Consider the following 27,947-nt stretch of genomic DNA (forward strand, 5'->3'; position numbering starts at 1 on the left):
ACACACACACACACACACACACACACACACACACACACACACACACAGGCATTTTCTTTGAACACATGTGACTAGGCCATGAATATTAAGGATCTCTCTCTTGATTCAAACTGCATTTGCTCAGCTATCAAATGGGTTCCATAATCTACTCCCACTCAGTATTTCTCTAGGGAAGACTTACTGTGTTTATAATTTGTCTCCTCAGACTTAGAAGATGACAATCCACTACATGCTCCTGGCATTCCAGTAAACAAACTGGTGGGATGCCAGATGCAAGGGGATTTTGATCTTCCAAAGGCTAGAGATACAGTTCTTATACTGAACTGTCTTCAATCATGGAAGACAAAATGGCTATTATAGAAGATGAGACTGAAGATGAATATATAGGGTTCTGAGGAAACTTGACACAAACCAGTGTCTCTTCTTTGGATCCATTCATTTCTTCTGGAATCCATTCTGGAATTATCTGTGTCTTCTGTTTACCTTCCTGTTATGAATAAAATGATTAAGTTCCAGCCATTGCGATAGTCATTTAGCTTCATACACCCTGTGGCTCTTGTACAAACATGCATGCTAATAAATCTATACGCCTTCTCACCTGCAAATTTATCATCAGCTATTTCAGCAGATAAAAATACAAAACTTCCACGGGAAAGCTTGAATAATTATGTGTTTCTGATATATTCTAAAAGTATGAGCCATATTTTCCCTATAGTAAACTACAGGATATTATATAAAAATTTGCACTTTAAATAAAATAATAATTCTGCATTCATTAATATTTTTGAAGTACTGTAGTACTAGTACAATGAGCGTATCTGAAATGACTGTGCAAGCTATGTCAAAAAGTCATAATGGTAAATAACGGGGGGATGCAATAGCATAAGGAAGAATTTAATAAAGTAAAGGGGATATACAATTTGGGAAACTATAATAATTGAGAGTAATTGAAAATAACAAAATGAATGTTAGATTGATTTTTAAATGAAGTTGCTCTTACTAGCTTTTCACAACATTTAATCCATTAATCCTTTAAATCATTCTTTCCAAACAATGGACTATGCTGCCAAACTCATTGGCCAGAGGTGTGTGTCCTCACTCACTTATGCCATAGCAAGTCAGTCTTGCTGCTCCTTCTCAACAGCATTTTAGACAATTTTAGAAGAATGAAACTCTATGTCCTCCTCTGTGGCCCGGAGGGAATGAGGGAGCAGGCTACAGTTGGGATACAAAGTAAATAAACTGTAACTAATATTTAAAAAAATAAAAATTTAATTTACAAAGAAAATTAAAAAAATCAATTAATTAAAAAAATAACAAAAGGAATGACACTCTAAGTTGAAGACGTTATCATTTGTCACTATGTTATAAATCTCCCTAGAGGAGGCCCTGAAAAACATGAACATCTGGTACTTTCTACTTTAATATCGTATAAAACAAGATAAACTAATGAAGAAATTATGAGTATGATGGGATGTTAGAGAAGTCAAAGATAGAGGGATTATGAAGTTTGGCCAAAGAAAAACGGATTTTTAATCTAAACGACTCTAACAATATATAGTGTAAGCACGCATGTATGTAAATGTAGAGTTTTAGGAAGTGCTAACGGAGACCTACCTTCTCATAGTACTTGATCTCATAGTCCAGAATGGCTCCATTGGAAAAAGCAGGTGCTTGCCATGATAGGGCAAGGCTGTTCTGGGATGCCCAGTCTTTTCTCACCATACCTATCAGAGAAGGTGCTGTAAGGAAGGGAAAGAATAATTGATTAGTAAAGATAATTTTCAAACATCTAATATGTCTCTCCAAAGAAAATGTATCATTTTTGTAGAGGATACCAATTGCCAATGGCAAACCACTAAAATGGGCTTAGAGTGTATTCCACTCAAGCCAAATAAAAGATTCAATCAAATGCCTAGAAACACTGTTAAATGATATCGGAAAGACTCAAATATTCAAAGATAAAAGCCAGAGCTCATTGCTTTTGGCTCTGTAAAGAAGGATATTTTTCTTTTTCTTTTCTTTTCTTTCTTTTTTTTTTTTTTTTTTTGTACTAGGTTTGGTTTGGGGAGTAACCAGAAATCCAGCGTGTTTGTCTCCTGATTTTCCTATAATCCATGATCTACCTTGGAAACAAACTGTGATTATAAGAGTGCGTGCAAGTGTTTCTTTCTTCTTGAAAGATCTGAGTAAAAGAAATACAGCACGAAAATGTTGAACGCCGATTTTATGACATAAGTTCCCAGAGGAGCTATTTAAAGTGACTTTAAACGGCGACAGTTTAATTTAAGAAGTCACAGGAAAGACTCATAGTTATTACACTACTTTTACTAATGGCTTCATTGGCCCGAGTATAGTGTTCTGTTCAGAGATAGTTGTGCATTGGGAAGTACAGTTTTGACTTAATTCTCCTGCTAATACTGAGACGTAGGATACCACAGCCTCCATCAAAGAGGCTGTATTACACTTTTCTCTTAAGGCCAACAACACACTGGTTGTAAAACATAAATTCTCAACTGTGGCAACTACATTATAGAATGTGTACTAAGTAAAATACATGAACTATTTTTCTATTCTAATTTTCCAGTCATCAAGTAATGGTTCATTACTTAATTTTTAAAGTTTTATGTCATACTCCTGTAAAGCAAACATTACAGAATTCCTTAATTACATAAATTTATAACTTTAATGATCATGTTAGGGACTGAAGGATGGCTGAGCTGATAAAACACTTGCCTTGCAATTAAAAAGGACCTGAATTTGGGTCTCTGAACCACCTTGTTTTGAGAGAGTTGAGTAAAGTGTTATAAGGTTTAAACATGCTGGTGGGAAAGCAGAGCCAGGACCCTAAAGCCTCCTAACCACTCAGCCTAGCTGATGAGCTCTGAACCCAGAGGAGATTCTGTCTCAGAGGAGGTGGACAGTCATGACACCCCAGGTTCTTTTCTGGAATCTTCATTTGCTTGCATATACACGCATATACAGCTGCACACCCGTCCACATAATCACATATGTACAAAGATGCACACATGCATGAACATAAAAAAATAAATAAAGTAGACTTCAGACACAGAACTGCATTATGAAATTTGCAGGCAAATGGTGGGATCTAGAAAAGATCATTCTGAGTGAAGTATCCCAGAAGGAGAAAGACAAATATGGTATATACTCGCTTATATAGACCTACAAGATATGATAAACATAATGAAATCTATACACCTAAAAAAGATAAACAAGAAACAGGACATGGGGTAAGATGATCAATCCTCATTTAGAAAGACAAATGTGATGTGCTTTGGACGTAGGACAGGAGCCTACCTCAGAGGGCCTCTGAAAGACTCAACCTAGCAGTGTATCAAAGCAGATACTAAGACTCATAACCAAACCTTCGGCAGAGTGCAGGGAATCATATGAAAGAAGGGGGAATTAGTATGATGTGAAAAAGATAGGAGCTCCACAAGGACCAAATATATCTGGGCACAGGGTCTTTTCTGAGACTGACATTCCACCAAGGACCATGTACGGATATAACCTAGAACCTCTGCTTGGTTGTAGCCCATGGTAGCTCAGCAACCAATTGGTTTCCCATAGTAAGGGGAACATGGACTATTTCTGACAGGAACTCAATGGTTCTTTGACCTCCCTGCCCTCCAAGAGAGGAGCAGCCTTGCTAGGCCACAGAGGAGGACTTTGCAGCCAGTTCTGAAGATACCTGATAAAACAGGGTCAGATGAAAGGGGAGGAGGTCCTTCCCAATCAGTGGACTTGGAAAGGGGCAGGGAGGAGATGAGGGAGGGAGGGTGGGATTTGGAGGGAATGAGGGAGCCGGATACAGCTGGGATACAGAGTTAGTAAAATGTAACTAATAATAAAAAAAATTAAATTAAATTAAAAAAAAGAAAGAAACAAAACTGCGCTAATCTCTAAATCCTCTTCATTTGTGCACAACCCTTTGAAAGTAAGCATCCAAATGTTGCATACCTTTCAATACCAAATTGGAAGTACTTCTATGTATTTGCTAACCTTAATCACTCTTTACCCAGTCTTTAATAACTACTAAATATTAGACTGTGTTGATGTTTATTGATATTTTGCTCTTTTTTTTTAATGTTGGATATGCAAATTTGTAGCACCATGCTCTCAGAGTACGTATTTATGAAAATCATTTTGACATAATTAAATGTTCTGTTGTGTTGGACTCTCACTTATTTTGCTCACTGGATTGGATGTGTGTTCTCAAGTGATCATACCACTGCCTCCTCAGCAGCTGGGACTGCAGGTGCGTTCCACAAGGTCCTGCTTGCTAATTTTATTTTCATTGAGAAAAATTGCCTCAGATAATTTGAACTTTCTGAACCATGGAGAGCATTAGCATACTGCTCTTGAAAGGAGCTGCACCTGTGTACCTTAGGCGCCCGTTATAAACAGTTAATGAATTGAAGCAGAGGACGTGAGACACTCTTTACAGCTTACTACACCCCCAATTCTGCTTTCACAAAAGTCAGCCTTGAACTGAATTTCATTGTAAAACAAAGCTTCAGAGTACAAAAATTCATGCATTTGTTTTGAATATAGCTAATGGCTTTATTATTTAATGGCCCAAGTTTCCTAACATCTGCAGCTAGCACACTGTGGTAACAGTGTGCCAATTGTACTAGAATACAGAGCAGAAAATATACCATAAATATTTGCACATGAAAAAATGTACTAGAAAAATGATTTTAGCATACAGAAGGACAACTTCTCTTTATTTCTGTCTTTGAAAATCAGCTTGGCATGACCAAGTGGAGAAATATCTTCTGGAATTCTTTGCAGTAGAGACTGTCAGAGCAACTTGAAGACTCAAGTGGTGCTTTCTGACTGAGAACCTTATACTCAAGACTGCTTTCTGCAAAATTGTCTTTCTGTTACACCTCCTTGCTTAAAACTTCAAACTGTTAGGTTTGACTTTCAAAAAAAATGATTGTTGAATAGATTTCTATTGCTGCTCTAGTTGGTGGTGCGAACCTCAGAGTGGAGCCTAAAAGTGCAGCATACTAAATCTCGTGCAAGAGCCAACTTTATTCAGAGCACAGACAATTTACATCCTGAGGGATAAGAAGCATCACGAGTAAGGTGTTCAGTCACAGGGACAAGCCACATTTGGCAAAGACGTGTTGTTCAGTAGAGGCATTTAAGTAACAACAGCACTGTAAACTAAAACCTACTTCACGGGGAGGAACATGGGAGCGCATTTCAAGAACAATTCTGTGGTTCTGAAGAAACTGAAGTCACAGGCTCTTGTGATGTTTTCTTGGAATTTTTTTCTTTTTTTGTAAATACAACTTTTATTTTTTTAATTATTTTTATAAATTATAGTTTATTCACTTTGTATCCCAGCTGTGGACCTCTCCATTGTCCCCTCCCAAACCCACCCTCCCTCTTCTCCACCCATGCCCCTCCCCCAGTACACTGCATAAGCACTCACAATCTCCTTATGACTTCATTCTCAGACTGTTTCGACAAATTAACACGTTCTTTAAAGTGTTTTTAATACAAAACCTTATAATCACTACATTTACTGAATATCAAATAGTTTATCAAGTACTATGTAACAATTTGAAGAAAATTATATACCAGAATTAGCTATCAAAAGAGCTCTTATTCACAAATACATGAGCATTATTTGCTTAAGTTTATGCAGAGACCATTGAAAATTATTTTAGTTCATATATTTGCTCCTAATTAGAAGTTTGTCACTTTTTGTTAAAAAAGTTACCAGTGACCATGTAAATTCTTTTTCAGATCTCATTAATTTTAGCATGCAGAATGCTTCCATTTTTTTAAGATGAGCAGCTGAACCTCAGAAGACTTCTAGGATTGTGTAAAGATACTTGAAAGGAAATTTCAATATTAAATAAAATGTCAAGTACGAATTCGAAAATTAACATTGTTGCTGAGAGTTCCTCTTAACATTCACTCTAGTGTAGTGTAATACGTTCAAAATTAAAATCCATGTTCAAAACCACGAGCAAAGGGAGAAACAACTGCCTAATTGCCTTTGAATAATATTTCAAATACATGGCCATTCAAAACCACACTGTGGGCAATTTCAAAGTGTGATACACTCAAAATTGTATCAATATTTATGGTAAATGTCCTGTGATAGTATATATATATGTACATATAGTATAATATGTGTGTTATGATATATCTGTGTGAGTTAAATGTAAATCGTAGTTTTAATTTGAAGGTGTATGGTATATTGAAAAATTTTATTGAATATTGTTAATTCCTATTCATCAACTGCTGATACTAATATTTAATCATTTGGATGTGTGCACATGTGCTTGCTTGAATGTGTTGTGTGTATCTATATATGTATATGTGTGTATGTGTATATGCAAGTGTGTTGTTTGTATGTGTCATGTTTGTGTTTTTTGTGTTCAAATGTATGAATGTGTATGCACATGTATGGGTATGTATAACATGTGAATGCTTAAGTAAGAAGGGATCAGCACACATGCATGCTTGTGACGATGTGAATGCTAAATAATATTTGAATAGATCTTATATGCTATTTAAAATGTTTCCATCATTGTAGAAAGCTCATAATTATATACCTCTGGCTACAGCAGCTGCATTAACAAGCAGACAACTTTAGTAGCCTCTCCATTTCTTTAAGGAAACATCTAACCGCAAGACATGTTCCATATGCTAGTGTTGTTCTGAGACTTCCCCTTTGGTTCCTGCTCTGACCTTACGATTACTCATCACCTTTTCTAACCTGAGATCCTGTCCTCTTTGACTCTCACTCTCTCATTTCCATTCCTCAGCTTACATGACTACCTTCTTCTTGATTCATTTGTGTATACTTTTTGATTTCTCTTTATCCACTCCTCTTTTTCAGCACTTTCAGAAGAGACTTAAAGAAGTTATAAGAAAAAGTTTTAAAATGCATGATGAACAACACAATGAGATGTTAGTAAATGGAGTGAACCAGGACAAACTTATCAGAACCGGATTTTGTTTGCCATCATGTGATCTTATTGCCAGGGAACCGATGTGCATCACCTCAAAGCACAAACATGTGATGTTTCTTCCTGTGAGTGCTTAGCAGAGGCATTGTGAGCAGTTACTGACATCTTAATGATGGAACTGTGCTGATGTGCTACAGCTTTACGATGGGTAAATTGAGGGACCCACAGCTTTTCATATTTATCTAATCTATAACTATATATAAATCTGAGATACCATTCTTGAAAGTCTGTATATTTTGTTAAAAATATTTATTTAATGTTTTGTGCTTTAAAGATAATGAATCCTCACAATCCTTACAATATTTTCCTTGTGCAATTTTGCTTTGATGTACTTCTCTTTGTAATCACATTTTAATGATAATATATATTGTTATATCCTTTCCCCATGTGGCTGAAATCGGGTTATGTGTTTGAAATATACACATGAGACACACATGAGGGAGAGTTGGCACTTTATTTTATGTTATTTCTCATTTATTTCTATTTTTTATGTTCAAGAATAACACTGTAGTATGCTAAACCAAATGGTGGATGCTCTAAAGAGGATAATGGTTCCCAAATAACACATTACAGTCCCTAGAGCCTGGAAATGTTCTGGAAAAAAATGGAGCTTTGAAGATTTTTATAAAGATCAGGATTTTGAGATGGGAGAGGAGTTAAAAATGGTACTCCAAACATGCCCATTAGTCACAAGGACTTCATAGAGAGGAGAACCAAGGTCACAGGCCAAGGCTAGATGCCTGTCAATACTAAAACAAACAAAGCCACCCCTTCAGGAACCTCCCAATAGCTGGCATCTTGATTTCAGGCCCATAAGACTTATATTTTTCTCAAATCCAGAACGGGGGACTCTTAATATGTATTGTTTTAAGACACTAAGCTGTGAAAATTTGTAGACATAGTAAAAACAGGAATTTACAAGTCAATACAGCAATACAATACAGCACAATACATTTTACCAATTCAATGACAAATATATCCTGAAAGATCTATTTTATATGAATTTGTGATTCCATGATAAAAATTGGGCAAGTTCTAAAAGAAAAGTTGCCCATAACAGTAGTGAAATAATGTATCTGTGTCTTTAGCATTTTTAAAGTATTCTCAGTCTGTTTCTGTTTTTAAATTTTGTGATACTTTGTATAGATTTATCTTATGCTCTTCTCTGCTTTTTGTACCATAGAGATATTTTCTTCATTTCTCCACAAGTTGTATTTAAATATTTTCCTTGTGTTAACTGTGCTAGCATTTTAGAAAGGTTTTACCTTTGCATTTCTAGCATTTTTTTCAATGGAAATATGAACATCAAGTAACAAGCTTGTCTGCAATTGCTATTGTGTCTTGCAACACCATGGTGACACTGCAGGCTGTCTCGGCATTAGTGAGAAAGGTATGAAGGTATTTTACTTGCACAGAGCCCACAGCAGTCAGTGTGAAAAAGAAATCACTCTATTATCAGTAAATTATACTCTCAGTACGTTATCCTGTAAGTCATGAGTTATCTTTAAAGTTCTTTTCAGCACATTCTGCATATTTTTAATTCCTCTTTCGTAGGCTCTGGGGCCGGATAATTTAGTATGGCTTGCCTTTCCGTTGCTCCTTTCAGCAATGCTCACCGTATGCATCTACCAGTTAAACTTTAGATCCAGGGACATCTGAGAAACTGTTTAGATGACAGATACCATAAAAAAGCAGTTTCTCTGAAATACAAAAAGGTATCTTCGTATTAGAGCAGCCAGAAAGTCTGCTGACCTTCTTCCTACCTGTCATGTTTTAATGGAAGAATTATGTGCTACTCTAATACTTTTTAGGAATTTAGCATAGCTAGCAAAGCTGAGAAACTGGCCAAGCCTAAGAGAAAAATCAAGAAATTTGATCTTTCTAGCTTAAAAAAAAAAAAGTCGTTTATCTGTAATATCTCATTGTAGTAAAACCAAAACCACTGCTATTTCCCTTTTTTGTGCTAAAAGAAAATTAAATTTTATGTATAGGGAGGTTGGGCCTGCATGTTTGTCTGAGAACCACATGCGTCCTTAGCACTCCCAGATGCTAAGGTAACTTGGCACTTGAGATATAAACAGTTGTGAGCTATTGTGTGGGTCCTGGGCATCAAACTTGGGTCCTCTGGAAGAACATCTGTGCTGGTATCGGCTGAACCATTGATCCAGCCCCTCTATTTTTCAGGTGAAATTGCTACTTTTATGTTAAATAATTATGCATTATATGAGAAATTGTAAGGAAATTTAAATTTGTTGGCATCTTAATTGACTTTGAAAAAGTCTTAGTACGTCAGGACCTCAATTTATTTTTCAACAAAAATTTGCCTCTTGTTCCAGGTTTAGAAAGCAATGAGCTAATTTAAATGTCATCAAGTAGGGGGAAAATTCTACTAACAGGATTAGAAATCACCTTAGCAAGATTGTTCAATGAAGGGCAGCTGAACAATTTTAAAAAAATTGAAACATGAAAGTATTATCGTACAGAATGCTTAAAGTTACACATATGAATTTTACTGCTACAGTGGTGGCATTTTCTTCTTGAAGTTTAGACCTCAAAAGATCTATTTCTTTTTTTATCATTTTTTTCTTTATTTTTTTATTTTTATTAATTACAGTTTATTCATTTTGTATCCCCCCTGTACTTCCTTCCCTCCTCCCCTCTCAATCCTGCCCTCCCTCTTTCCCACCCATGTCCCTCTCCCAGTCCATTGATAGGGGAGGTCCTCCTCCCCTTCCCTCTGATCCTAGTCTACCAGGTCTCATCAGGAATGTCTGCATTGTCTTCTTCTGTGGCCTGGTAAGGCTGCTCCCCCTCAGGGGGAGGTGATCAAAGAGCAGGCCAATCAGTTCCTGTCAGAGACAGTCCCTGTTCCCATTACTATGGAACCCACTTGGACACTGAACTGCCATGGGCATGGAACCCCTCTGTGCAGGGGTTCCAGGCCATCTCCATGACTTTAGATATCTAAAGTAAATCTGCACATTTACAAGATGATGATATGGGTATAGGGGAGGGTGATACGTAAAGTAATAAACGAGTTGTAAATCAGCATAGACCATTAATTTAATAATATATTAGATTCCTCCCACTTGGCTGTGATGATATTCATATGCATAGGATAAATTAGCACCAGACTGCTTATAGTGACTCAGTATTTCAGTTCAATAAAACCAGTTGTGTCCTAGTCCAGCTTTGACAGGCCAGAGGGAAGACTGAGCAGACATATTCAGAGTCAGCGGGATTACTCTTTAGACTTTTCTCTGAGGGATGATGATTGAACTACTTACACTAGCTGAAAAACTTCTAGATTTTTTACAGAGGAAGAGCAGCAGAGCTCCTGCACAGTCTCAGAGTCTCATTAATTCTTAATGAGACATAAAGAAAAAAGATAGACAGAGAATCATTCATTCCCATACATTCCATAGTTATCAGTCCATAATACATACAGGCAAACAATCAGACATGCAGCCATGTACACATTCATACATACACATCATGCATATACACAAATAGATATTTACACATTTGAACATATTTATATATTATGCAGATATACAGACAATCAGACTTTCACATATATAAAAATATACCCAGTGAGTTAGACAGACACATATATGGTGGATGGTGGATGAAGGAAAGCTTCAATCAATCAATAACAACTTAATTCTGTCCTGGGTTTTATACCCCGTAAAACAAAGGTTTTCTGTGTAAGAAAAATTACCTTATCCAAGAATAGATACCTTTAGCTAAACTAACTAAAAGGCAGTATCCAAACTAAGAAAAATCAGAAGTGAAAAGAGGGACATAACAGCAGACACTGAGGAAATCCAAGGAATCCTTAGGTATTACTTTAAAACCCTATACTCCACAGCATTGAAAAATCTCAATGAAATGGACAATTTTCATGATAGATTTCACTTACCAAAATTAAATCAAGATCAGGTAAACAGTTAAATAGTCCCAAGGAAATAGAAGCAGTCATTAAATGTCTCCCATTAAAAAAAAAAAAAAAAAAAAAAAAAGCCTAGGACCAGAGGACCAGATGGTTTCAGTGCAGAATTCTACCAGACCTTCAAAGAAAAGCTAATACCAATGCTCCTCAAACTATTCCACAAAATAGAAACAGAAGGGACATTACCAAACTCATTCTGTGAATCCCATACTCCAACCAAGGACCATGCATTGAAAGGACCAAGACCCCTGCTCAGAGGAAGCCCATGGCTGCTCAGTTTCCAAGTGGATGCCCTAGTGAGGGGATCAGGGGCTGTCTCTGACCTGAACTCAGTAGCTTTTTGTTCACTACCTCCCCTGGGAGTTACAGCCTTGCCAGGCCACAGAAGAAATGCAGCAGCCAGCCAGACCCGTGGAGGGGGGGGGGGTGAGGAGGACAGAAGGTCTACAGAGAGAAGAGAAAGTATGGATAGGGCCATCTCCATGACAGGCTGGAGACTTCAGGCAGGGTAACCTTCTGGGAGGATATGGGGGTGACTCTAGCTGAGACTTCTGGTAGCCAGAGTAATGTAGGCTGAAGAGGACACCCTCTATCTAGAGAGGATTCCTAGTCTCCACTAGGAATCACCCACCAACCCACAATAAATCTTTTACCCAAAATTTACGTAGCCTACAAGATGTGCAGAGAAAAAGATAAAGCAGAGATTGAGGGAATGTCCAACCAAAGCCTGACCCAACCTGAGACCCACTCCATAAGAGAGAGCTAATCCCTAACATTACTAACACTATTTTGTTATGCTCACAGACAGGAGCCTAGCACAGCTATTTTCTGACAGTCTCCACCTGGCTCATCAAAACAGATGCTCATAGCCAAACACTGGGTGACGCTTAGGGAGTCTTGTGAAAAAGAGTGAGGAAGGGTAGAAGAAGCTGGAGGTGTCAGGAGCTACACAGGAAGACCAACAGAGCCCACTAACCAAGGCTTAGATGGTCTTGCATAAACTGAAGCACCAACCAAGGACCACGCATAGGCTGGACCTGGGTCCCTTACACAGATGTAGCAGATGGGCAGCTCAGGCTTCATGTAGGTACCCAGTAAAGGGAAGAAGGGAGCTGTCTCTGACACAGACACTATATCCTGCTTTTTGATCACTATCCTCTTGCGGGAGTGCCTCACCTGGCCACAGGGCAAGAGGAAGAGATCTTTCCTGATGAGGCTTGATAAGCTGGGGTGGGTGGTTTCCCTTATCTGAGGAATAGAGTATGGAGGAAGAGGGAGGGACAGTGGGACTTGTAGGAGACAAGAGAAGGGGCTAAGATTAGGATGTGAAGTGAATAAATAAATTAAATTTTAAAAAGAAAAAAAAGAATAGATATAATAGCTGAACAGAAAAGGAGTTACAGTAGGGCTATTGATTACAAGTTCTTTTCTTAGAACTCTAGATAAGCTAGATATTTTTGTTTATTATAAGTTTGAAGCTGTGGTTTTATCTATAAGATCATTATTAGTTCAAAGCAGAAGTTTTATCTTCTTATTTCAAATGTACATTACATGTTCAAAGCAAATTTATTTTTTATGTCCAGATTTTTAAAAATATTTTTATTTTAATTTTTATTAATTATACATTATTCACTTTGTATCCCCCCATAAACCCCCTCCTCCCCTCCCAATCCCACCTTCTCTCCCCCTTCTCCACACATGCCCCTCCCCAAGTCCACTGATAGGGAGGTCTTCCTCTCCTTCCTTCTGATCCTAGTCTATCAGATCTCATCAGGAGTGGCTGCATTGTCTTCCTCTGTGGCCTGGTAAGGCTGCTCCTACATCAGGGTGAGGTGACCAAAGAGCAGGCCAATCAGATCATGTCAGAGGTAGTCTCTGTTCCCATTACTATGGAACCCACTTGGACACTGAACTACCATGGGCTACATCTATGCAGGGGTTCTAGGTTATCTTCATGCATGGTACTTGGTTGGAGTATGAGTCTCAGGAAAGACCCCTGTGCTCAGATTTTTTTGTTCTGTTCCTTTCTTTGTGGGGCTTCTGTCCTCTCCAGATCTTACTATTTCTCACTTCTTTCATAAGATTCCATGCACTCTGCCCAAAGGTTGCCCATAAGTCTCAGCATCTGCTTTGATAGTCTGCAGGGCAGAGACTTTCAGAGGCCTTCCATGGCAGGCACCTAACTTGTTTCCTGTTTTCTTCTGATGTCCATCCTCTTTGCCTTTCTGGATAGGAATTGAGCATTTTAGCAAGAGTCCTCCCTCTTGATTAGTTACTTTTGGTGTACAGATTTTAGTAGGTTTATCCTATATTATATGTTTATATGAGTGAGTATATAGCCTGTGTGTCTTTCTGCTTCTGGGATACCTCACTCAGAATGATCTTTTCCAGTTCCCACCATTTACCTGCAAATTTCATGACTTCCTTGTTTTTTTATTTCTGAGTAATATTCCATTCTGTAGATGTACCACAATTTCTGCATCCATTCTTCTTGAGGGGCATCTGGGCTGTTTCCAGCTTCTGGCTGTTACAAATAAAGCTGCTACAAACATGGTTGAGCAAATGTCCTTATTTTGTACTTGAGCCTCTTTTGGATATATGCCTAGGACTGGTATGGCTGGATCTTGAGGTAGCACTATTCCTAACTGTCTGAGAAAGCACCAGATTGATTTCCAGAGTGGTTGTACAAGTTTACATTCCCACCAGCAGTGTAGGAGGGTTCCCCTTTCTCCACATCCTCTCCAGCATGTGTTGTCACTTGAGTTTTTCATCTTGGCCATTCTGATGGGTGTAAGGTGAAATCTCATGGTTGATTTGATTTCCATTTCCCTGATGGCTAAGGACTTTGATCATTTCTTTAAGTGTTTCTCTGCTATTCAATATTCCTCTATCAAGAAGAGCTACTGTTCCCCATTTTTAATTGGATTATTTGATTTGTTGCTTTTCAACTCCTTTAGTTCTTTATATATACTGGATATTAGCCCTCTGTCAGATAGAGGGTTGGTGAAGATTCTTTCCCAATTTGTAGGCATTTGTTTTGTTTTGATGACAGTGTCCTTTGCTTTACAGAAGTTTTTCAGTTTCATGAGGTCCCATTTATCGATTGTTGCTCTTAGAGCCTGTGCTGTTGGTGTTCTCTTCAGGAAGTTGTCTCCTGTACCAATGAGTTCCAGGATCTTCCCCAGTTTTTCTTCTAACTGATTTAATGTGACTGGTTTTATGTTGAGGTCTTTGATCCTCTTGGACTTTTAGTTTTGTGCATGGTGTTAAGTATGGATCTATTTGCATTTTTCTACATGTAAACATCCAGTTAGACCAGCACCATTTGTTGAAGATGCTATCTTTGTTCTATTGTATGGTTTTGGCATCTTTGTAAAAAATCAGGTGTCTATAAGTGTGTGGGTTTATTTCTGGGTCATCTATTCAGTTCCACTGAGTCACCATTCTGTTGCTATGCCAGTACCATGCAGTTTTTATTATTGTTGCTCTATAGTACAGCTTGAGATCAGGGATGGAGATACCTCCAGAAGATCTTTTATTGTAGAGGATTGTTTTAGCAATTCTCGGTTTCTTGTTATTCCATATGAAGTTGAGAATTTTTCTTTCCAGGTCTGTAAAGAATTGTGTTGGTAATTTGATGGGAATTGCATTGAATCTGTAGATTGCTTTTGGTAAGATGGCCATTTTTACTATGTTAATCCTGCCAAGCGATGATCATGGGAGATCTTTCCATCTTCTGATATCTTCTAATTCTTTCTTCAGAGACTTGAATTTTTTTTCAAACAGGTCTTTCACCTGTTTGGTTAGGGTCACACCAAGGTACTTTATATCATTTGTGGCTATTGTGATGGGTGTTGTTTCCCTAATTTCTTTCTCAGCCCTTTTGTCTTTTGTATACAGGAGGGCTACTGATTTTTGGAATTAATTTTGTATCCAGCCACTTTGCTGAAGGTGTTTATCAGCTGTAGGAGTTCCCTGGTAGAATTTTTGGGGTCACTTAGGTATACTATCATATCATCTGCAAATAGTGATACTTTGACTTTTTCCTTTATGATTTGTATCCCCTTCATCTCCTTCAATTGTCTTATTGCTCTAGCAAGGACTTCTAGAACTATGTTGAAGAGATATGGAGAGAGTGAGCAGCCTTGTCTTGTCGCTGATTTCAGTGGGATTGCTTTAAGTTTCTCTCAAGAAACAGGTGTCTGTCTTGTTTTGTGGCTAACCATTTATTCCTTGCTTTTGTATTTACATGGCCCTTCTTATCATGTAAATGCCTGGGCCTCCTCCCTGGATTAAACATTGAATGAATGAATTTCCTTGATCATTAATATGTTTCAACCTGGCAAAGCTGCTCCCCCATGAGGCAGAGGTGGTCAAAGAGCCAGCCACCGAGTTTATGTCAAAATCAGTCCCTGTTCTCACTAGAGTAACCACTTAGAGACTGAGCTGCCATGGGCTACATCTGAGCAGGGGATCTAGGTTATAATCATGAATGGTCCTTGGTTGGAGTATCAGTCCTAGAAAAGTCCCCTGTGCCCAGATATTTTGGTTCTGTTGCTCTCCTTGTGGAGGTCCTGTCCTCTCCAGGTCTTACTATCTCCCCTTACTTTCCTAAGGTTCCCTGCACTGTGGCCAAAGTTTGTTTATGGGTCTCAGTATCTGCTTTGATACAATGCTGGGTAGTCTTTCAGAGGCCTTCTGTGATAGGCTCTTGTCCTTCTCACACCACAGAAGAGGACAATGTGGCCAGTTCTGATGAGCTAGGGTCAGATGGAAGAGGATGAGGACCTTCCCTATCTGTGGACTTGGAGAGAGGAATAGGAGGAGATGAGGGAGCGAAGGTGGGGTTGGGAGGGGAGGAGGGAGGGGGTTACATCTGGGATACAAAGTAAATAAACTGTAATTAATATAAAAAATAAAATTTAATAAAAATATGTTTCAACCTTGGTTTTTTCCTGCTGTAATTCATGTGGTTCACAAAACTTTTAGTTAATTTGCAGGAAGGTAGAAGTTATTTGATTCAATTTAGAAATCATTATCAGGAATTATAAAAATCATCGTTATAAGATTGGGCAGGAAATCTGCCCAACAGAGAGATTAGCACCTATAGAGGAATAGGCAGGGAGGTTTTATCTATTCCATATCAGGTATATCAGTAATAACAAGCATGGAAAGGCAAATTATCAAAAATAACCAGTCTAGAGGCAAAATCCCTGGGGCTTTGCATAAACCAGGCATGTACCCATTCATCAGCCATGCAAAAAGTAGTGGGCTGCCTCCAGGAAGCTCACTTGCTTGCTTTTGCTGATCCAGCATGCAGTTTCTCCCCACACAGATGCAATAAAGCCTAACACAAAACAAAAGTTGGTCTTCTATCTATTAATTATTTATTTTAAAATTACATTTATATATTAAAAATAAATATTGTTTTATTCCAAGAACTTAACTAAGTGTTCTCTCAGCTCACAATTATCAATGTTATTTCTAGAAAACAAATGCATTTTTAAATAGTGTCCATACATTAATACCCATGTAGGAGTCATCAGCTGTTAGTTTGGCTCTGTAGTGACATTCATCAATTTACATAATAATACAAAATTGCAACAGAAGCCAGCTAAAAACGAAATACGCACTTTGAAAGAATTTTAAGTGAAGAAGGTTTATGAAAATTAGACATGTAAGTGCTATGAATTTGCTTCTTGGGTATATCAAGAAATAAAAATCCTTTTCTGCTGCACCCTTAAGGTGCACAAACAGACAAGAAAATTAGAGTCATCTTTTGGTACTAGAAAACAACCCATGGATATGTCCTTGGGCTTTTTAAGAATTCGCATTTAAAAGACTTCCATTCATACTATGAAATAAAATAGCAGCAATTACCATTTTTCCCCTTAAGATAGAGGACCAAACCAGCCTAAGACTTCTTCGATCACTTCAGATGGAATTGATCTTGTAAGTCTGAGCTCCTAAAGCATTTGCTCCCTGTTCCTCTGACATCTGGAAATTGACTGCTATCATCTGAAGTGCCTGCACTCTCTCCTTAGCTGAATGCTCAAAAGCACATTGATCGTGCTCCCAAGTTCCTATGCTCCTTCCACTACACTATCACCCTCTGTTCACCATAGCATGTAGGTCTACTTATCTTTACTCTATAAGGGTAAAGAATCAGTTTGGAAACAACTGACCCACAGTCACCCATACCGTTTGAAAAGTAGACAACACTCTAAGGTGACCATATGCAAATTCTACTTTAGCCTTCACTGCATCTTTAAAGCCGTGGGATTCCCTTGGGACTTGATATGTTGCCACACAGACAGACTCAGTTACCCTTACTTAAGTGTTTCCTTTTTTTTTTTTTTTTTTTTTTAAATCCTGTTCCAGGACTTAACCAATGAGAATCACTAAAATTTTTGCTATAAATCCTCTGGGACACCATATGAGAACTGTTCAAACGATTTACGTATATAGTCATCTTAGAGAAGCGGATCAAGGCACATTGTTACATATGTAGAAAAGAAGTCATAATGAGTAACATCATCATGCAAGCCAACTAAAAAGTTAGCAAAAATAAGAAAGAAATGTCCCCAGGATCAACTTTTCCTCATTCTAGAACTATTCATCCAGCCCCGTTCCCTTCACATCCACAAATACCCCATTTCCTTATGTACTCCATGGTAAAGAAAGTTGGACTGAGAAGAATTCTGCTCTATTTAACAGGCAGCGTAGGGCATGAAAGCTTTCTCTAAGGTTCTGTACAGTGTATTCCGAAATACACTAGCTGTAAAATAAACAAGCAAACAGCCCACTATTATTGTGGTTTTAGCTCCTTTATTTTGGGAAAGTGGAAGCTCCATGTATTACACAGTGTGCCTTGACTGTAATTCCAGGAGGCACGAAATGAGAGGGAAGATATATTCACGCTGCTGCCCGCTGGAGGGGATGTTGAACGGCTTAGAAATGTGGACGTATTCCTGTCAATCATTAGAGATGGAGCTGCACGGTTCCTTTCTTCTTTCACTTGAGAGATAGCTGGAGTTTGCCAGCGTCGCTTCAGGCTTGAGCGGCGTGGGAAGAACTTGTAAGCTTTGGGCTTCTGTTGCTGCCTTGAAACATTCATGGCTTCCTGAGGACAGGGGTGATTTTGTTCTCATCAGCGATCAGATAGCAGAGTAAATTACTGATGTGGAGCAACACCTGGCTGAGCCCTGCATTTCCTCCTCGTTTCCTCCAGTTGGTAATTGTGGTCTAGAAAGCATTGGCTCTTGCAGAGAGGCTGCTTTCTTCCATGGGCTGCCAGCTCATACAGTACATATGCTGTGCTTCCTTCCCAGTTTCTGTGACAACTTCTTTAACAGGCCAAATGACACCACTTCTTATTTATTACACAAGTTAAAGGATAGCAGAATTTTTTTTTTAAAAAAGTGCATTCTATTATCTACAATGTACAGTGTAATAACTCTATCCAAGATTTTATGGTTGCTTCATTTAAAATGCAACATGCTATGTGTACTATACAATCTGAATTCCATTTCTAGGTGGAAAATAATCATGTGGTTTAAACTGAGTTTAATTTTTTTTAAGTCTAAAAATTCACAGGGTGAGTTTATATGAGCAAGAGATATTTGCTATTTCTTGTGCAGTATGCGTGAAAAATAGAAAACTTACTACTAATTTTTAATACATTATAATTTAAAATAAAGATTCTAAATATTTGAATTAGAAGAGCTTAGATAGCAAGTGATTGGATGATATGGAAAAAGAAATACCTGATATCTACATTGCTGATTTTTAGCTAGTCAAACCATGCCTGCCAATCAATGGAACAGCCAGAACTGTTCAATCTGGCTACCACCTATGGCATAAAAAAAATTAAAATATTTTTAGCTCTATCCAAAATGTATGTGATATTTTCCTTACTAACTTATAACCATGGCATTTATTGTGTTTATTTTTTCCTATGGCATAAGGGAGATATATAATCAATGATGAATTTTTAAAAACTGTTTACACACTATTCTTTATATGTGTGTCTTTGCTATTTTTACAAGGTTCATTTTATTTTTCATTATGTGTATGTCTGTGCCTATAGGAGTATATACATATGTGTTCAGGTTCCTCTAGAGGCCAGAGGTGCCAGGCAATTGTAAACTTCCCAGTCCAAGTGCTGGGGACTCAGTCTGCAAGATAAATGTCTTCTCCTCCCCCTCCTCCTCCTCCTCCTCCTCCTCCTTCTCCTTCTGTCTTTGTCTTCTTTTTCAATAAGAAATAGATTTTTAAATACAATGTATTCTGATCACAGTTTCTCATGTCCCAGTCTCTCCTGTATCCTCCCCACCTCCCCATCCACACAAATGCAATCCTTTTCTTTCTCTATCTTGTTAGGAAAACAACAAGCATCTAAGAAAATAAAGAAAAAAAAAATAAAAACAAATCTTCCATTAACGTACAAATAAAAAAGGAGAACAAAAACACATGGAGACACTGAGACACATATTTGTACACAGAGAAATCCCACAAAAGCAGAAAATTGTAAACCATAATATATGAGCAAAAAAAACCAACCAAACAAACAAAAAAAAACCAACCCTCTAAGGTAAAAAATAGTTACCAGACAAAGCAATATGAGACAAATGCCTTCCAAAACTGCCATTGGGTTCATTGTGTTGGCCATCTACTGTGGGGCCCAAGACCCACCCTTAAGTCTGATTTATATACTCAGTGAGACTTTGTTGGAGAAAACTAATTTTTCCTTTGTGAGTGATTGTCAGCTGAGGATAGCTTCTTGGTTAGAACTAGGGGCTTATGTCCACTTTCTCTCTTAGTGCTTGGATCCTACCTGGCTTACCCTTGTGCAGGCCAAGTGCATATTTGCAGGCTGAGCCATCTCTCAGTTCCTTTGACCCTGGCTTTATCTGCAGTCCTTATTTGCAGTGAGCAGGGAAGACAGGGAGATGATTGCAATGTGAGGGGAATAGGAATCTGTCATTCTGCAGTCTGATGAAAGCCTCTCACCTGCTGAAGAGAACTCCCACATCATCAGCATTTGCTGTGAAGGCTGTCAACATAGAGTTAACGTTCCTTTTATAAATAGGCATTTTATGGTAAAATAACAGTGACCCAGGCTTAAGGCCCAGATTTATAGAGCCTTGAGAAGAGTCTCATACCTTTTTATTTCCAGGCTGACAGAAGATTCCAAACAAAACCTTCCCTACTTATCCCTCTTGGTTAGACATTTGGGGATTGTAATCCTGTCAGGTATTCTCAGAAATCATCCAGTGATAACACCATGAGTCCAAACCCAACTAAATTCTATATTATTATTATTATTATTATTATTATTATTATTATTATTACTGTTATTATTATAACAGTAAGCTAGGTTTTTCCCTTGAGGAGTCAGTATCCACACTTAGGGATGTATATGCTTTTCTTCTGAGTATCGATTTTCTCCTAATCCTCATGGTTAACACAATGCTGTTTATCTCAACTCTGGCTTCATAAAGTGGCTAGTCCTGAAATGCTTTTCAATGTAAAAACCACAAATCCTTGTTTGGCCTGAATTGAGGTCTCCAAAACTCTTGGAACCTCATCGGGCTTCTACAACTGACAGTGGGAAGGCATAATTCCTTTACTTGTACCCCCCTCCAAAAGTAGACAGTATGACTTATTGTTTAGTAGAGTCAAATATTTAAGTGTCTATCAGATTGTAAACTGGTCTATATTCTATAGCTAATGCTTACTGGGCATTTTGTTCTCAGATGCTATAATGATGGTTCCTGATTTGAAGTTGTGCTTAAGAAAAGCAACAAAAACAAACACACAAACACAAACAAACAAACAAACAAACAAACAAAAAACAGAATAATTTTCTCAGATAAGAGTGAACCTTAGTCACTGTTTGTGTGTTTTTAGTTGTGTATCTAATTCAGTATTTTTTTTTTTTGCTTGCTTTAATTAAGACAGAATCTCAGTATATGATCAAGGTTGTCTTTGAATACTTGTGCTCAAGGGAACTCCTAACTTTGCCTTCAGAGAAGCTGAACCAGCAGTATTTGCAGTGGTACTTGGCTAAGCTAAGATGTGTTTGTATGTGTGCGCGCGCGGGTGTGTTTCAGAAGCCGGCATGACACTGGGTGTCTTCCTAAATACTGTCGGCCTTGTATTGTGAGACAGTTTTCCCCTTTTCCCACTGAAGCTGGTGTCCAGTGACTGGTTAGCCTGGCAGGCTGGGCAGCAGCAGGGCTTGTACCCACCTGCACAGTTCCAGCATTGTAGGCACACACCGCTGTGCCCAGCCTTTTACACAGATTATGTGGATCTGAACTAGGTCCTTAGGCTTGTGCTCCAAATATCATACCAACGGGGTCACTGGATCAGCTCTTCTCCCAGGTTGAGTTGTTGAGGAATTTAGAATATTCTACTATGAAGAGTTAACATCCCTGGCCCCTCCCTCCACACCCAAACTTCCCTTATCTGTCCCAAAGCACAGATTCTAAATATCTCAACTGTCATAACTCCCCCAACCAGGTGTTTAATGGGTAAGGAAGATTGACTCCTATCCCAAGAGGAAGTCAGCACCAGGACAGGAAGTCATCATAGCAGTCATTTCACAAGCTCTCATATCTCCCATCTATCCTGTGAAGAAACCATTTGTCTCTCTTAACAGTCAACTGCTTCCCTATGAGATTTGTTCTCTCCTCCCATTTCCTTGTGAAGACAGCATATGATCTCCAAATTCTAGCCACCCTACCTCAAATCACATTTTTCTTTGAATTTCCGTCTCCCTATGTATATACTAGTGTTTTCATTCTTGCTAATATGGCCCTTTCTAGTTTAATTTGCAGGCACCAAAACACTGAGCCAAAAAAAAAAAAAAATAAGAAAAGTCTTCCTCCACATCAGTTTACTTTTATTATTTTTAGATTATGCATATCTGTATGTCTGTGTGCACATATGTGGATGGATGTAAGTGGAGGTGTGCATGGAGGTCAGAGGTTAATATGTCCCTATGGAGCTGGAGTTACAAGCAATTGTGAGTGGCCTCTTGTGGGTGCTGAGAGCATTGTGCTCTCTGAAAACTGAACCATCTGTGCAGTCTCCCAACAGTTCTGAGCCACTGGACATAGCTTTAATGGTAATAATACAACTGATGATGTTTTAATTGGCTCTGAATTTTAAAATAGAGATTGGTACACGTTTCTCTCTTTCCATGAGTTGTATTAGGTAACGTATAGAGGAAGTTAGATTAAGGTGGGTTTGAGGGATAAAAGACACTGGTAGAGCAAGGAACTTAGGTAACAAAAGATTTATAGATCTTTGAGACAAACCTAGTCTGATTTCTCAGCTTTCTTTATTGTTAGTTATACTAACTTGTTATTTCCTGGCTAAATTATGTCCATTTGTGTAGCTTCTTTATGTAAAACAGAACAAAACAAAAAAAAAAACAGCATTTAAATAATTAGTAATATAACTACTAGAAATTACTATAATATAGGAATATATATATGTATATATATATATATATATATATATATATATATATATTACTAGAAAAATAAATATGACCTCCAAATATAGGAAACAGTTTAATACCTTGGAAACGACTTGATTTTTGTTGTAGATACATGTGTGTGCACACACACATAGCAAAAGAGTGAAAGAGCAAGAAGGGCAGGGACTAACAGGTTTTCTGGCCCAGAATCTCATGACAGAACCCAGGGCTGACATGGAATTCCCTGTGTATCCCAGGGTAGCCTTTAACTTGTAAGCCTTCTATGTCTGTTCCCCAAGTGTTATGACCACAGGCATGAACCGCAGCAACTGGCCCTACATAATCATGATCTGTACTGTATATCGGAACAATTGGATCACTAGAATGCCTATAGATTCACAACTATATTGGGAAGAACTTAATTCAAATGAACAAATTTCTTACATTGAGTGCAGACATTTAAAAAAAAAATTCTTTTAACAATAAATGGCCTCTACAGCAAAAGATGTTAATATCTATGGTTTTGAGAAGAAGGAGAAGCATGGTGAATATTGTTTGCCCTGTCAGCTTGCTAGAGACTGTTGTACCAAGTCCTCCTCACTCTCTTTAGTAGCTTAGTTTGGTTTATGGAAATAAGCCCCAAAGACAGTATTGATACAACATTGATGAATCCCCAAACCCAGGCCTTTGTACAATACTCTTATTTATTGTTGCCAGGGAAATGAACTTTTATTTTTACATATATATATTTTAATTTTTTTATTATTACAATTTATCCATTTTGTATCTCAGCTGAAGCTCCCTCCCAGGTCCCCTCTCAATCCTACCCTCCCTCTTTATCTCCTCCCATGCCCCTCCCCCATTCTACTAAAAGGGGAGGTTCTCTTCCCCTTCCATCTGACCCTAGCCTATCAGGTTCATCAGGACTGGCTACATTGTCTTCCTCTATGGCCTGGTAAGGCTGCTCCTCCCCTAAGGAGGAGATGATCAAAGAGCCAGCCACTGAGTTCATGTGAGAGACAGTCCCTGTTCCCCTTACTAGGGAACCCACTTGGAGGCTGAGCTGCCATGAGCTACATCTGAGCAAGGGGTCTAGGTTATCTCCATCATGGTCCTTGGTTGGAGTGAAACCTACTTTTAAAATAAACAGTATATGTTATTTTATTAATTAGTATTTAGTCAATTTAGAGTGTGTACTGTTAAAAACTTCTTCAGGATGTAGACAGATATGATAGGAAGAATGTAGATTCTTCTTCAAATAATTTCTTGACCTAATATTGCTAAAATTAAAAATAGTTTTATCCGTGTCCTTTTAATGGATTCTCAGAATGCTAACATAGTATTTTGGATGGATATACAGCCATAGCTATGGCAGGAGACAGCACAGGCTCACTTGAGAATTTGTTATCGTTACTGCCTCATTGTACTTGGTGGACTTTCCAGTGATTCAAAATGTTTGAAACAGAGTAGATTTCCTGTCACTGGGATACACTAGTGATCACTATGAGGGCCAAAGCTACAAATGGACACAGAGAGCAGGGGTGGAGGTAAGTTCACGTTAGCTCAGTCTTTTGGTACATTTTGCTGCTGTTCCTTAGAAGGGCTGTGGACTCTGGTTACTTGGGGTTAAATAGTATTTCAAATCTTAGAGAATGCAATACACTAAAAAGATATGTAGCAAATCACAAGTTGATTCATGTATGGGAAAGTCTATTCCATTCCCCCCCCAAAAAAAAAAACAAACGATAAGTGTTTAAATTTGTATGTCTGAAAAATGTTCTTGTGCAAATTTACCTAACATAATTCCAAAGAATGATTTTTTTAAAGCAAGAATGGAACAGACTCTTCATAGAAATAGCTTAAAGAGTGCTACTGTGGGAGACGAATTGAAGATATCCAGATACTTATATAAATCACTACACACTGTTGGAATTCTCTATATCATGTTAACTTTGCATCAATGACCATTACTAATCTATGTCATCCATCGACACTTGACAAATAAAACTACCAGAAATCAGTCCAATATTATAAACTCTTACTTGGGGAGCAAGCTTATTAAAAATATTATAACAATAATATTAACGATATTATAACACACTTGCAATTGTACTTGTTTTCATTCTGTAAATAGTTATAAACCAAGTATGAATACCAATATTCCTGTAATATAGTTTATAATTCTGCATATATTTTGAATGTATTGCATAACTAGGTATAAATCTCACAATAAAAGTCCTGTGTCTGCTTTAAAAATTAACATTCACATGACTTTAGAAAATTCATTGATGAGCTCGTAGTTCATTCCAAATCAACATATTAAGCATATGTTTATTAATCTTTACATGTCATGGGATAAAATACTAGCTCTGGGTCATTAAGTACTGTTGAATGTCTTAGCAGAGTTCCCTGATCCCCAAAACTAATGTGGTACTTTCCCTCAGCTTGTGTGACCTAATCATTGTTGGATGGGTACAATTAAATGGATAGCTGTCTTAGTAAATTTTAAAACGATTAGGAAAGGAGCAGGTAACTTTGTTTACCTTAATTGCCATTTTCTGGATATATGTGAGTAGTAGTCATTCTTAATACCAAGTGAGACTTATACTGAGTTGATGTCGTAATCTCACAAAGTCTTTTCTAATTCATAACTGGATTGTTGATAATCTTTGTGCAGATCTTTAGATGGAAGACTTCATGAACAAAAAAGCCAAACATTTAGAGATATTTTAAAGAAAACATCAGTTGAACACTCCTGGTATGCCCAAGTCAGTGTGGGTCCTAAGAGCTTTGACAAATGACCTGCTGGGAAATTGATCTCCTAGCAGTCCTTAATGCCTTAAAAAAAATCCCATTTACTTCATTTTAAAACTTCAAAGTCTTTCTTTCTATTAATTATCACATATACAAAAAAAAATCACAAAGAACGAAATGCTATGGTTTATTCATCTAAGCAGCGCATCTAAACACTAAGTTACAGCAAAAATGGGAACTTATTGAAGCAAAGGTCATCCTCTGTCAAACAAGACCACAAGAGGCTTTTCTTTTAGCAGAGAATTCATGAATATTTTATCTGAACACTTCCATAAGCTTTCTGTAAAAGCTGTGTTTCTTGGCATTTACTGGGGCTGTCAAAATAGGTTCCTGTAATTTAAATCTTTCAGTACTGTATTTTTCAGACTTTCATTGAAATCATACTCATCATCAATACAACAGCTTGTCTAAAGTACATGTTTCTGAATTCTTTTCACTGTGGACATCAATACTATGCAAAATTAACTTTACTTGTAAATAGATATTACTTTTGTTCTAACATAAATCCATAGGAATAAAGAAAACCAAACAACAAAGACTTAATTCTCTTTATCTGAAAGACAAAATGTGTTCTCCATTACACCTCAGGTGCTTTAGTCATGCTAAGGATTCTCTTAGGTCCTGAATGGTGAAGGATTGTTAGTGATCAAGCAAAAAACAAAAGACAAAAAAACAAAGCAAAACAAAAAAACAAACAAACAAAAAACCCCCAAAACAAAAACCACAGCTCATAGCTCACTAAAGCTTCTTTATTGTATTCAGGCTCAGTGATTAGTTATTCCAGAATTATTCTGACTTTTCTGTCTTTACAAAATACTCATTCCATGAGATCCATCAGCAAATCATAAAAACCCGCTTAGTCTGACTGGGTTGGAATACAGATCTTTGTGAGAATTCCCGTGCTTATCCTGATGAGGACAGTGGAATCAAGTGGTAGCAGGGTTCTCTGGAAGTTGACTTTTCCCTATGTGTGCTGTGGCCTCCTTAAAAGGGCGATATAATTCATATTTTAAAAAGTTCAATCTGAAGGTACGGTTTGTTTTCTTTCTTTTTCTTCTTCTTCTTCTTTTTTTTTTTTTTTTGACTCCATATTCTGTTTTACCAGCATAACTGGTAAATTCAGTTTACTGGACAATTCAGTTACTCTTTTAGGTTTCTTTTTTTTTTTTTTTTTTTTCATTTGTTTGTTTACAGACTTGGAATTCTGTGGGCATCTAACTAATGAGTTTATATAAAGTGACTAGTTTTGGAGGTATTTTAATCATATTTAACTAATGGGATATTTTTCTCAGTACTGTGCTAAGTAGTCTCAGAAAATTTATATATTGTTAATAATGTAAGGTTTTTTTTTTTAGATTTTATTTACCTTTTAGCTCAAATCTTCTCAATCACATGTTCATTAAAATTTATTTTCTTTGTTTCGCTTGGTAGGTGTCAGCCAGCTAAAAGTTTTGTGTCATACAAGAGAATGAATACAACCATGGTTTTGTATAAAAATCATTTTATAAAAGTAGATTTCCTGTGCTTGGTTAAAGCTGAACTCAGCCAATATTAACTATAAAGAGGAAAATGTCACAGTCTTGAAACAACAACTGATTAACTGAAGGGACAAGCATCTCTATAAAGGAGTTGCTTTTTTCAGTCATGAATATAAATAAAATGCTAAAATTATTCTAATGCATTTTAAGTGGTAATCTTTGAGGATGTGGCATTATGAAGCATATATTGCTAAATGGCAATAGATATCCTGTAGATTAATGGAAATTAATTTTTTGAATTGCAGTACATTTCTACATGAATAATTTGAAATGATTTCTTTATAATGTATTCTTAAACAAATTATACTTTTACATATTCTGTTACTAGCCTATTTGAGTTTTCAGATTTCATTCACTTAATAATTGAAAGGGAACAGGGAAGTACTGGTTTTCTTTAATGGTAAATGGCTATCTCATGTGCCTCCCAGACTGCTTTCATGTGCTTCATGTGAGAGATGCCACTTGGATGAGCTTACATGCCTTATGGAGTGAGATGAATAAACTTTCTTCCTGTGATGTTGCCAGAAACCCTAGAAGGTCACCTCTGTCCTTGAGTGTGCCTCTGAGCAAATCTCCTACCAGACTTTCCAAAGAAGGGAGTGAAGATCAGACTCCAGGATGTCAGCTTTAAAGAAGTAGAAAGATTACCAGGGAGCAACAAGCAGACACCAGAAAAAAATAGAAAAAACAGATACCCTGAGTCCTTGTCTATTGAATCTTAAATAGTTTTCAAAGTTGCATTGTGCCGAGGTAACTTGAAACTTGGGGATGAAAACAATACTCAGACTTCTGGGCAAACCATGAAAGAAATCATTGGCCATGTTCTATCGCTACTGGTTTTATGTTTGCATCAGTTTTATTTGCTCCCAAGCTCAGGATGAGTGTTCGAGATAGGAGCTAGCTAACTGCACGTGTTACCCTATCTGTTGGTTTTAGTTAGCTTTAGGTCAGAAGGGAACAGTCGGTTAGAACTACTCTTTAATTTACTTTCTAGCTTTGTAGCCGTTTTGAAATGCCTGCCCCGGTTCATTTTTTGTTTTATTTTTCAGGACAGACTTTCTCTGTGTAGCCCTGGCCTTCCTGGAACTCACTCTGTAGATGGCCTTAAACTCAGAGATCCACCTGCCTCCTCC

The 27,947-nt window shown here is 37.5% G+C and overlaps 1 protein-coding gene across 2 annotated transcripts in view; it reads right to left on the reverse strand.

Moving 5' to 3' along the window:
* The window catches only part of Epha6 (EPH receptor A6), a 979,971-nt gene that overhangs the window by 395,473 nt on the left and 556,551 nt on the right, over window positions 1-27,947 (reverse strand). The window contains exon 6 of one of the 2 annotated variants that reach the window (XM_055594395.1): window positions 1,618-1,742. In XM_055594395.1, the coding sequence (XP_055450370.1) occupies window positions 1,618-1,742 (125 nt within the window). Of the gene's footprint in view, window positions 1-412; window positions 455-1,617; window positions 1,743-27,947 lie in introns of those variants that run through there. The other variant, XM_055594404.1, reaches the window with a different exon arrangement.

Source organism: Psammomys obesus, unplaced genomic scaffold, assembly GCF_907164565.1.
Source record: "Psammomys obesus unplaced genomic scaffold, mPsaObe1.curated_primary_1811, whole genome shotgun sequence".
In the NCBI taxonomy this organism is placed as follows: domain Eukaryota; kingdom Metazoa; phylum Chordata; class Mammalia; order Rodentia; family Muridae; genus Psammomys; species Psammomys obesus.